Raw genomic sequence first — 11,682 nt, forward strand, 5'->3', positions numbered from 1 at the left:
CAACACCAGGCGAGAAACCGAGTCACTCAGGCCTCTCCCAGAACACTGCATGGGGCTCACGTCCTGGTCCATTGGATTTAGGGAGCGGTGCCAGTGATGAGCGGTGCGTGGCAGGTGCGGGCGGAAATGTCACAAATATCTGATGAACTTGATTACTAGGCTATCTTATGAAACTAGATGTCCCCGTGCAGATCGGAGGGTTCCCTAAAAGAAAACGAAGAGCACTTTGGTTTAACTCCGAAATACCCGTTAGCTGGTTCCTGAACCGGGCTAACGGAAGGGGCTGCCAACGCCCACCTACCCTTCTTTTCCACGATCTTTGACAGATTGCTTTTTGTGCTGTTGTTGTTTGTTTTTAAAGAAAAGTCTGGCTTGCTGGGTTCTGGGAAAGTTAGCTCCAAGGACTTCTTCCCCGTTTTAAACTTAAAAGCAAATCAGGGCTTGAGGCGGTCGGTTGGCCCTGGTTAAAAACCCAGCGGGCAGAACCCCTCTTCAACTCTCGGGTGCAGTCAGGGCGCGGGATGCCCCGCAAAACCGCGACTCTGTAGCCGCTTCCAATTCTCCAGAGAAAGTGCGGGCCTGGGGAGCACCCGAGAGCAGAGATGCACAGCTGACGTGTCTCCCAAAACTGGTCCAGACGCTTCATATTTTGGGGTGAAACTGGGCAGACGGAACGATAAAGCGGTTCTAAATAGACGACTGGCCTGAACCCAAACCCCTGAAATGGTAATATGGTCGTTATTTAAAAAGTGTAGGTATTTTCTGGTGTTTTCCCATCAAGTACCTGCCTAATTTCTGTATGGCACACGCCAGAAATCAATAGAAGTTAACAAGTCCTCAAACAGTCCCCATCTCTTTGTTTAATCTCCTTTACAATAAAGCCAAGGGGAGAGAATTAAAAATCTTTGAAGTAGACCAAGGCTCAAAGGAATCAGCCAAGTAGACTTAAAGTAGTCACTTATTTCCCAAAACTGGTTTGTCGGCGAACAATAAAAGGAAGTAAAATTTATGGAGAAATTATACAGTGGATTTGTCACTTAAAATATCGTAACTGTCTCGAGGACAATACCCCATGCTGAGGATTAATGGTCCCTCCGGACCTTTGATTCACCAGCGCCTTTTCTTCGCCCTTGACAAATTGGATTTTTAGGAATGGGAAGGTCGCCTGGACCATTGTGCGCCAGCCATTCAGAGGCCTCGATTATGCAGGGGGCTGAGGGAACCACTCCATGTGACCCTCTCGGGTGGGACTTTGCAGCTGCTCCGCAGCGCAACTCTCTCACCAAACTCCGCGCCCTTGCGCTCGCGGTGCCAAAAGGCGCCCGCCCCGATTGAAAAGGCGCAGTGCATGCCCAGCCGCGTCACTCCGCGGGCGGAGGGCGCACGTCGGGGCGCGGCTCTCTGTCTCGCGCGCTGCTGGGGCTCTGTCACTCGCGCCCTGCCGAGGACCTGCGCGCCCTAGCGCCTGCCTGGCGGCGGCGGCAGCGATGCACGGAGCCACTCGCGCTCCGGCCACCAGCGTGAGTGCCGATTGCTGCATCCCGGCCGGCCTGCGCCTCGGGCCGGTGCCCGGAACCTTCAAGCTGGGCAAGTACCTGTCAGACCGCAGGGAACCCGGGCCCAAGAAAAAGGTATTACCCATTCCGACCTCCGCCCCCTGCCGTTCGCTTCCCTTTGCCGCGGCCCAAGAAAGGGGTCGATAGAGCAAGCGGAGGAAAGGGGTGATTCCAACTGCCAGGTGGAAGCGGATGCTGATTCCTCCCCGCCAGTCACGTTAACTGAGAGCTGGATGTGCGCCGGGTTGTGGGAGAGGACCTGACAGAGGGGACAGCCCCGGGATGGGATGCACGGGCTCTTTGCGTGTCGGGACCACTCGGACCCCGAGGTTTTCTGGAGCTCTGGGGTCTCCTTCGCAGAGGCGCCCCCTCCCTCGCCTCTCTCGGCTGACGCGCCTTCTCTAGGTTATACAACGCGCAGCGCGTTGAGGACTTTTCTTCCCTTCTTCCCTTCGATATGCTAATCTGGTCTTACATTTACCTTCAAATAATTTAATCTCATTTCCTCTGAAAAGATAATTTGGGAACGTCAGTTCCTAGAACCTCCCTAGATTTTCCTTTCCGCGGATGTCTGAGTGCTGGTTGTGGGTAAGAGGATGGAGGCTGAGCCAGGTGGTGGCTCTGACGCGGGCTCCGAGGGCGAGGAGCGCCCACTCGCGTGGCCACCGGGTGCGGGCGCCTGCAGCCCGGCTCTGGGTGTCCAGGGTCGCAACTGGGAGGTGTCAGAGCCAACCGGCCAGCTCTGACTCTCCAAACTGCGTCGCCACCCCTGACCAGAGAGGGGTTTTAAAAGCCGCCACCCGCCCGGAGGCGTCGCAGCGGGCAAAGGTCGCAAACAGCGACCAGGAAATGCAGGCGGGAGTCCGGTGGGGGCTAGGGGAGAGGACTTTAGCTTTGGCGTGCTGGCTGCTTAGAGCTTTCTAGTAAGCAATGGCTCCGGTGCCCTGCCGGCGGGACCAGCATCTGGCTCCCCGCGCAATCTGCCTCTTTCCCCTGGTCTAAAGCCGGGTTTGCCGCGCACCATGCCTTCCTCTGTAAACGCGCTTTAATTGCTTTTAAATGGCCGGTCAGCTTGCGGCCGCTTTGTTCAGATACTTTAGCTGCTTGGCTCGTTGGCACCTCCGGGCCTCAGTGAGGTGCAGCGAGAATAGGGAGGCTCGAGAGGGGGTGGGGGACACTGGGTTCTGGGACTGACTTCGAAACGTCTCTACCCTGGTGTTAGGGCTGCTTGCAGAAGCGCAAGAGGCAGCACTGGGGTGGGGGTCGGGGACGTCTTGGTACAAGATGCACCCGGGCGCTCAGGGAGGATGCTCTCTCCCCTCGTGTTGACAAGGTGGAGAAGAGGGGGGACTGTTACACTAGCCAGCCTCCCCTCTTCCTCCCTCCCACAAGCAAGGGTCCTAAGGAATTGCCCTCTTCCCAACAGCCCCCAGCGGTCTGGCCAAAGCGAACACAACCATTTTCCTGAGTCGGGTGGGTGGAGGATACACTTTCCTTCTGGGCCGTGGGCCTGGCCGTGGCGCGGGGGAGAACGACCACTGCTTGTGTTGCAGGTGCGCATGGTGAGAGGGGAGCTGGTGGACGAGTCGGGGGGCTCCCCTCTGGAGTGGATAGGGTTAATCCGGGCAGCCAGGAACCCCCAGGAACAGACTCTCGAAGCTATTGCAGACTTACCCGGAGGACAGGTACTGTGGGCTTCCCCCCCACTGCCCATTCTATCTACCTAACCGTCACTGAGGTGGCCAGCAATATTGAGAGCAAAGCGCTGTAGCTAGAGGTCTCATTTAAACGTCCCAACAACCTATAAGGTAGATACTATTATTTTCCCCGTTTGAAGAATGAGGGAAGTGAAGTTCAGAGAGGTCCAGTAGCTTTTCTAGGGTCACACAGCTTCAGAGCGGGGATTAGAACCTTTCCTCTCAGTTGTTTTTTGACCAATTACCCAGGAAATGACAGGAGGCTGTCCTGTTCCTTGCGTCCCAGATCTTCTACCGAGCCCTGCGAGACGTCCAGCCAGGGGAGGAGCTGACCGTGTGGTATTCCAACTCCTTGGCTCAGTGGTTCGACATCCCCACGATTGCAACTCCGACACACGATGAGAAAGGTATCACCTCGGACAGGGTGTCTGGGCTAGCGAGGGTGGGCAAGAGTCCAGCCGGCCTCCGGTCTTTGGGGGCATCCTCAGACCTGAAGGGCCTGTCTCTCGTGCTTGTAAAACTGAATTCACACTCCCCGTCTGTGCAGGTAGAGGGGCGATGTCACCACTACCTCCTTAAAATCCACAGTCAACGATAACGACAGCAACAATAATAATCTGGCTCACCATGGCAGGGATAAAAATACTCTTTATGAACTTCATGGGGGTCATCCTTTCCTACTGCATACTCAAAGAGACAGTTATTTACTCAATTAAGAATCAATAAAGAAGCCTTAACATATTATTAGAGTAATCACGTCATGAGCTCCAGATAGCGTACCTCAAGCCTGGAATGCTTGTAGAAGGTGGAGGGCATCTCTTTTCCACTGGTTTGAAGGAGAGTAATGTATTTCCACAGCATTTTAGAAGCATTACGGTACTTACAGCTGGTCAGTTGGCAGGTACTGAGGCCCTTCCATTTAAATAGTATTTATTCACTTCCCCCTCCCTACTTAAATTGAATCTGGGATGTATCCCAGTTTCTTCTCAGATTTATTTGATCCCTTCCAAAGCCAAGAGCGGATTTATGCAAATTAAGGTGCAGTAACTAAAGAGAAAAACATTTTCAAACCCTCCCTAGAACACTGAGGAACACTTCCTGTGGAAAAAAGCCGGGAGGTACTAAAATGGTTACAATCTTGAGGCTCCCTATTAATGCACAAGGCTTCCTTGACTTCCTTTTTTTCTTGCTAATTATTTTAGTTTGTCTGTAATTTCTCCTAAAGACACAGTTATATTTAAAGGCAACGTAATGAATGCTGTGAAATATTTTAACACGCTCTCCTCCTGAATTGCATGCTCAATCTTGTCCCTTTAGAAATAGGGCTAAAGAAATTAATACAAATGTGGGAATCAAGAAACACTTCATGAACAAGACAGAATGAAGTTTATTCAGAACGATGAATCACTTCATTTCCAAGTGTCACTGTCTTCTGTAAATTCTATTGATTTTGTGGGTAGATTTGTATGTACACTATTCATAACAAATCATCCCAAAGTAGTTTCTTCCTTGCATCACATTATATTAAATTCTCCTGTCAACTTCTTCCAGTAAAAGAGAAACATGACAAACGCCCCGTAGTGGAGAAGTCTCAGAGCTGCCACTACAGAAGAGTTCAGAGGGCTACTGGCCTTTGGGGCTGGGCATTTCTGCACAGAAGACACTCTTCCTTAGCTGCTCCCAGATAGTACACAGGCTGTTTGTTTGAGTGGTGGTCCTTGTGTTTTCATTTCAGCCAATAGAGCTCATAAACATCATATGATAACAGATGTCAAAATAGACATCCGTTTTCCTTTTGGAGAATGTATGGACTTTTTTGAACCTTGACTTCCCCAGCTTTGAGCTGCTTGAAATCTTAACAACCTCAGGGTTACATGAAGGAGAGGAGGCAAAGTCACTTATGAAGTGTGTTTGATACTTTTGGCATAGGATGAATTTCAGAGTCTGGAAAACATGTCAGGTGGTTAGGATAAACTGAAAAATGAACGTATTGAAACAGAAAGCATACATCTGCTTAAATCTCAAAAAGAGGAAGAAATAAGTAGGGATGACTGCTATTCTTCCAATATTGACTAACTCCAGTGGGTTTCAATTGCATAGTAAGATTAAGGAAAATACTGACCCTTTGTTTTAGGAACAAAGCTTAGTTAGCTTTACATTGAGCTGAGTCATTCTGGGGCAGCCTCTGAAAACTCTTTAAGAAGAGGTGTTGAGAGGGAGGTTCTGCATTTAAGAGAAGGGAGGTTACTTAAGATATTAAATCAACACACCCATCAAAAGAACCCAGAGGTCTCATCTCTCTCTCTTTTTGTCGAGATTTATTTTACATGGTGTTCAATACAAGGTAATAGAAATACTGAAATGATTTTACCTAAGTCTGCCATAAACAATTAGGATACGGTCTTATAGGCAAATCCTCTTCCCCCCTTTTTTCTGTCTGCTCTCCTTTGGCTTTAGCGGGAATAAACTGCTCCTTACTTGAGCTTCCATCTTAGTTATCTGGGGGAACTACTTGAAAGCCAGAAGTAAAATACATGAAGGGAGGAAGATCTAGAATTTTTTTCCATTGCTGTTTTTGTAGTAATGTTTTAGAAGGGTGAGCTGCTTGTGTACAAGGAAGAAAAGTTCAACTTTTCCATTAAATTTAATGAGACCAACATATACTTTGGATACTTCCTGTGGCTCAACTAACTTCTCACAGACATCCTTCACTTGAGTATTATCAACCACAACATTTAAAAAGAAACCCAACTGCGATATCGCTGTTCTCTGTACAGATGTAACATGAACTTTTTGAGTGAAAATTAACTTTCACTCTGTGATAAGAATCTGTTTCCTACTTGTGTCTCTTGATTGTGTTCACAGACCCTAGCACAATGAAAGACAACTAATGCTAATAATATTAAACACACACAAAAAAGAGTAGACACCGAAAACACACATATAGTTCCTGGTAGAGAATTGTGCACTTATTAAAAGCTGAGTATCTATTTCTATATCACTTATATATATATATATTCATGTAATATAAAATAAAACTATATATCTTTTCCAAGGACTTTACTAAGCTTGGATTTGTGTAGCTATCTAGGAGTTAATTAGTCAGCAGGTGGAACAACTGACAGGATAATGCAACATCATCCTTCAGTTTTTAGAATGTCAGGACATAGGACTTTTTCTTTTCTCCCATCAAATTAAATGGGGTTAAAGAGGGAATAAGGATACAAATAATTTTGAAGAACAGCAAATCATAGTCCCTATGTGGTCCTTCGGTTGGTCACGCTCCAGGAAAACCTCAGGCAAAGTGTTTAAGGCTGGGAGGGGGTGGGAAGGGTGGGTAGTGAACATAAAAGACATTGTTCTATGAAAAGGAATGATTACATATGGCCCATACATACAGGATATTGTCTCGCCTGGTAATGAGGCGCTCACGACCATTAGATTGGCCTTTGTTCAGTTTATCCAAACTCCTTGACATACGCCACCTATTCTGCAAACGCCAACAGATGGGCCGGGGCACAGCACAGCCTCAACACTTGATTTAAAGCAACAGCTGCTCTCTACTCTCGTCTCTTCCCCGGCCAGCCTGCCTGAGCGCTGCCCTCCCAACGAAGATTTGCTCGGATGGCCCGGAGGTGGTCTTCGTTGGAAAGGCCCAGGTCATCCTTCTTAGCCTCTGATTAGTCCTAGAGGATGGAGATGGTGACAAAGTTGGCCATTTGGGGCTCACCGGGGTTCTTGCTACAGTGGTGCTACCGAACTCAGTTATTCGCCAGGACCTAAGAATACTCCTGCTTCTCCCAATACCGCGGGTCAAAACCTGGGCTTTCCCTTGGGTGCGCTGGGGCTTGCTTTCTCACTCTCTGGTCCGCCTCTCACGGGGTCGCTTTTCCACTCTCTCTTGCCCAGGGGAGGAACGCTACATTTGCTGGTACTGCTGGAGGACGTTTAGATACCCCAACAGCCTTAAGGCGCACCAACGTTTCCACTGCGTGCTCAGCAGCGGCGGGAGCCGCGCCTACCTGCACCACGAGCACGCGGCTCGCCAAGGCGCTGCCCCGGCCACGGATGGCCTTTGCCTCTCTCCGAAACCCCCGGCGCCTGACTTCGCCGCGGCCGCCTCGGCGGGGAATCTGCGGCCCCACCCGCAGGCCCAGCCGCCCCTCCAGGCCTGCGGAGCCCGGGAGGGCATCAAGCGCGAGGCGTCCTCCGCGCCCTCGGCCACCTCGCCGCCACCGGCCAAGTGGGGGCCGTCCAAGAAGGGCAAGGAGCAGCCGGACCGCGCCCTGGACATGAGCGGGGCCGCCCGGGGACCCGGCCACTTCCTCGGCATCGTGGGCGGCTCCCCAGCGGGCGGCGGCGGCCTGGCCTTCTACCCCGGCGTGCGCTCAGCTTTCAAGCCCGCCGGCTTGGCCAGGGCGGCAGCGGCCGCGCACGGCGACCCCTACCGGGAGGAGGGCGGCGGCAAACCGGGGGCCGGCCTGGCCTTAGGCAGGCTGCTGGGCGGGGGCCGGGCGGGCGGACGGCCTGGAAGCGGGGAGAACCCGGCGGCGGGCGGCCCGGGCCACCACCATCACCACCACGCGCATCACCACCATCACCCTAAGTGCCTGCTCTCGGGGGACCCGCCGCCGCCGCCGCCGCCTGGCCTGCCCTGCTCGGGGACCTTGCGCGGCTTCCCTTTGCTTCCTGGCCCCCCGGAAGAGGCGTCCGCCTTCAAGCACGTGGAGCGCGCCCCGCCCGCTGCCACCGCGCTACCGGGAGCGCGTTACGCGCAGCTGTCGCCGGCGGCCGGGCTGCCCCTCGAGCGCTGCGCTCTGCCGGCCCTCGACGCGGGCGGGCTCAAAGCCTACCCGGGGGGCGAGTGCAGCCACCTGCCTGCCGTCATGCCGGCCTTCACCGTCTACAACGGGGAGCTCCTCTACGGCTCCCCGGCCGCCGCTGCATATTACCCGCTCAAACTGCACTTCGGCGGGCTGCTCAAGTATCCGGAGTCCATCTCCTACTTCAGCGGGCCCACGGCGGCAGCAGCGGCGGCGGCCGCTCTAAGTCCCGCCGAGCTGGGCTCCCTGGCCAGCATCGACCGAGAGATCGCCATGCACACGCAGCAGCTGTCCGAGATGGCAGCCGGGAAAGGCCGTGGCCGCCTGGACGCGGGGACGCTGCCACCGGCCATCGTGGCCGCGGGTGGCGCTGGGGGTGGCGGCAGCGGGAGCGGCGGCGCGGGCAAGCCCAAGACGGGCCACCTGTGCCTCTACTGCGGCAAGCTGTACTCTCGCAAGTACGGGCTCAAGATCCACATGCGGACGCACACGGGCTACAAGCCGCTCAAGTGCAAAGTGTGCCTGCGGCCTTTCGGCGACCCCAGCAATCTCAACAAGCACATCCGGCTGCACGCCGAGGGCAACACGCCCTACCGCTGCGAGTTTTGCGGCAAGGTGCTGGTGCGACGCCGGGACCTGGAGCGCCACGTCAAGTCCCGCCACCCTGGCCAGAACCTGCTGGCCAAGGCGGGCGACGGCCCGGGAGCGGGGCCTGACTATCCCCCGGAGCCCGGAGAGCCCAAGAGCGACAACGACAGCGACGTGGACGTCTGCTTCACGGACGACCAGAGCGACCCCGAGGCCGGGGACGGTGGCGAGCACGACTCGTAACGAGTCTTCCCAGGAAAGGGCGTGTGTGGGGGGTGTGGACAGAGAGAAGAAGTGGGGGTTCTGTTATGGGAGAAGAGGATCTCCTGGTGGTGAGAATGACTCTGTTGACAAAACCGTTTTTATTTTGGTTGGGCGCCAGATTTGGAACAGTGAGGGGTTCCCGGTCCGATGCTGAAGCTCAGAGCAAAGGTTTGGAGCTGTCTTAGAGAAATCTGGGCTCCCGAGCAGCCCGAGGCCGGCGGGTCCTGGCGCGCTCCGAGTCTCTGGACTCCGCCGACAGGCTCCCCGCAACCGCCCTGGCGGTCTGCTCTCGAGGTTTAGGATCACGCTAATGTGAACGTCACAGCGCCCTCGAAGGCGCCGATTTTAACTGCCACGTATTTTAAAATTGTTCTTTTCTGTGGAGGAAATTGTGCCTTTTGAAATGATGTTTTGTGTGAGTATTTTACATTAGCATTTCACTGCGTAGGCAGAACAGTAGTCACAATTCGGTAGACGTGACATCCATACACTTGTTTCCATTTCATGTGTTCTGGCGTCAAAGACTACGCCTTGCCTCGTTGAATAGATAGTGGTAGAAGGAGTACAAATTGGTCAAGTTGCAATTATTTATAAGAGAATAATGACAAATGTAAAATATCTAAAGCATGAATCTAAGAGCACGCAATATATAATTTTAAAGAAAATGTCCTATTTGGTAGAATACAAATGTGATGTATGTTGTTTTATAATGAATGATGTACAGTGGATTCAGTATTTTGGTCTTGGTTCCAGTTTGTGCAATCTTTAATAAAAATAAAGATACAAATGAGAGTTTCATCACTTAGCGATTTCAGCAGATCCTTTAAAGAAACAGTTTAATTCCAAAACGATTTTCAAGGAGACTCCATAATAAGATAAGTCACAGGACACTTGAATACTTTGATTATTCATAAAATAAATGTTAAGCAGTGTTGTAATAGGGAAATATACCATTTTCAATATGTGCATTTCACAGGCTCCCAGATAGCAGGCAAAAAGTTTTCTGAAACCATGTTAATCATGCTAAGTGTTTTATGTTTACAGAAAGAAGCTAATAAGCTTCAAGAACACACACACACATATTCCTTGTCAAAAAGAATCATGGGTCTGTAGAATCATTATTTCTTTTTATGTACCATTTTGACAGAACTTTCCTTGGGAAGAAAAAAAAAAAAAGACAGAAACTGGCTCAGTGCCTTTTATGATTCATATACTTTAATATTCATTCAACAAATACTAAAAGAGAATCTATTTTGTTGGAGGTGCTGATCTGTTTGCTCTACGTAGGTTTCTTTTTTCCATGTATTCTTTCCAACAATCTGGTACTGTCGGTATGAGTCTCACTTTACAGAAGAGAAAAATATATTCCTCAAGGTCACTGCGAAGCCCATAATTAGAACGGCAAATTTAGAAGCAGTGACTTTATTTACGGGTATAAAAAAATTAATACTAGCTAATGGAAGGATATAAAGTATATAATTTTGTGGGCTAGAACTGGAAAGCACCCTCTCCCCTTCCTCCCCTTCCTTCCTTCTTTCTGGCTCTCCCGCTCCCAGGTCTGCAGTGCTCTTCCCAGAGGTCGGTGGGAAGATTCTAGCAGGTCACCAAAGGGTCTGGATATTTAACGCAGTTAAAAATGCCCTTTATTTTCTGGATCCTGAGTACTGCAGCAGTCTCCACCCTGCTGTCTCCCAGTTGGGAACACAGCTTTAGTCACCAGGTGGCTGGCAAAGACTTTTTCTGACCCACCACAGCAGGAGGCGTGGGTGGGTGGGGGAGGGCATCTGACTTCTATGGGTGGTGATCAGCAAAAATATTTCTTCTATGAGAAAACTTACACAGAGAAACATAGATTTTTTAGTGTCAGCTCACCAGAAAATATTTTGCTTTGTAAAAGAAAGCCCAAAGAGTAACAACAAAAAAAATGTGTGGGTTAACATGTACGTATCGTTGGCAATGATGTTACCATTTATGGAGTATGTCCTCTGTGCCAAATCCTTAGGCTATTTGCAATTCTTTCTTCTCTGAAGAGGATGATGATGGGCTTGTCCTGCCTGGTCCAGAGATGGCTCAGCTACAGAGGACTGGACATGAACTCAAGCATCTGCCTGTTCAGTCTGAATTCCTGGGCCCAGGGCTTCTCACTGCCTGCTTAGTATCTGGTGTTGCCCTTTGAAGCAATTATTGCTTGAAACCGACCCCACCCTTATAAAGAAATATTGGAAAACTCTTCTGAAATCAAATCATGTAAGTCCTCGGGGAAAGTGAGAAATGTTACCCAGATTTGAAACACAGGAAAAGTTTTATCAGTTATAAAAGTCATGTTTCCTTCTCCCATTTCCTAGCTCAGTACTAAGTCCTATACCTCGTGTTGTTTTTGTGTGAAAATAAGGAAATAAAAATAATTTGGTCAAAGGAAATACATTTAGAATTGGTAAAGATTTAATAATATGAACAAACAAAAATTCTAGCCTTCTGTTTCCCCCTTTGTAAATTGATGTCTACTATGTTATTAGAATAAATTTCAATGTAAAAAATGAAAATTGAACATAGATTTAAAAGGCTTTTAATTGCAGGTCATTTGTAATTCTCCATACGTTGCCTCAGATAACCTGTATACTTGTGTATGGTTGTGCAGACTATTATTCCTAATTAATACGATTATTTATTTTAATGGCAAAGTCAAATCACTGATATACAATCAGTAACAATAATATTACTTATTTTAAATGGCTCAGTTGAATTAGTGTTTCT

The 11,682-nt window shown here is 50.2% G+C and overlaps 1 protein-coding gene across 1 annotated transcript; it reads left to right on the top strand.

The window, feature by feature from the left end:
- Nucleotides 1–1,470: 1,470 nt before the first annotated feature.
- On the top strand, nucleotides 1,471–9,726 carry PRDM13 (PR/SET domain 13). The gene is made up of 4 exons (XM_070559555.1): nucleotides 1,471–1,662; nucleotides 3,087–3,241; nucleotides 3,540–3,660; nucleotides 7,163–9,726. Exons 1-4 carry the CDS (start codon nucleotides 1,488–1,490, stop codon nucleotides 8,905–8,907), a joined length of 2,196 nt encoding a protein of 731 aa, XP_070415656.1. The 5' UTR covers nucleotides 1,471–1,487; the 3' UTR covers nucleotides 8,908–9,726.
- The last annotated feature ends 1,956 nt before the right edge of the window (nucleotides 9,727–11,682 follow it).

This window comes from Equus przewalskii, chromosome 9 (genome assembly GCF_037783145.1).
Source record: "Equus przewalskii isolate Varuska chromosome 9, EquPr2, whole genome shotgun sequence".
Lineage (NCBI taxonomy): Eukaryota > Metazoa > Chordata > Mammalia > Perissodactyla > Equidae > Equus > Equus przewalskii.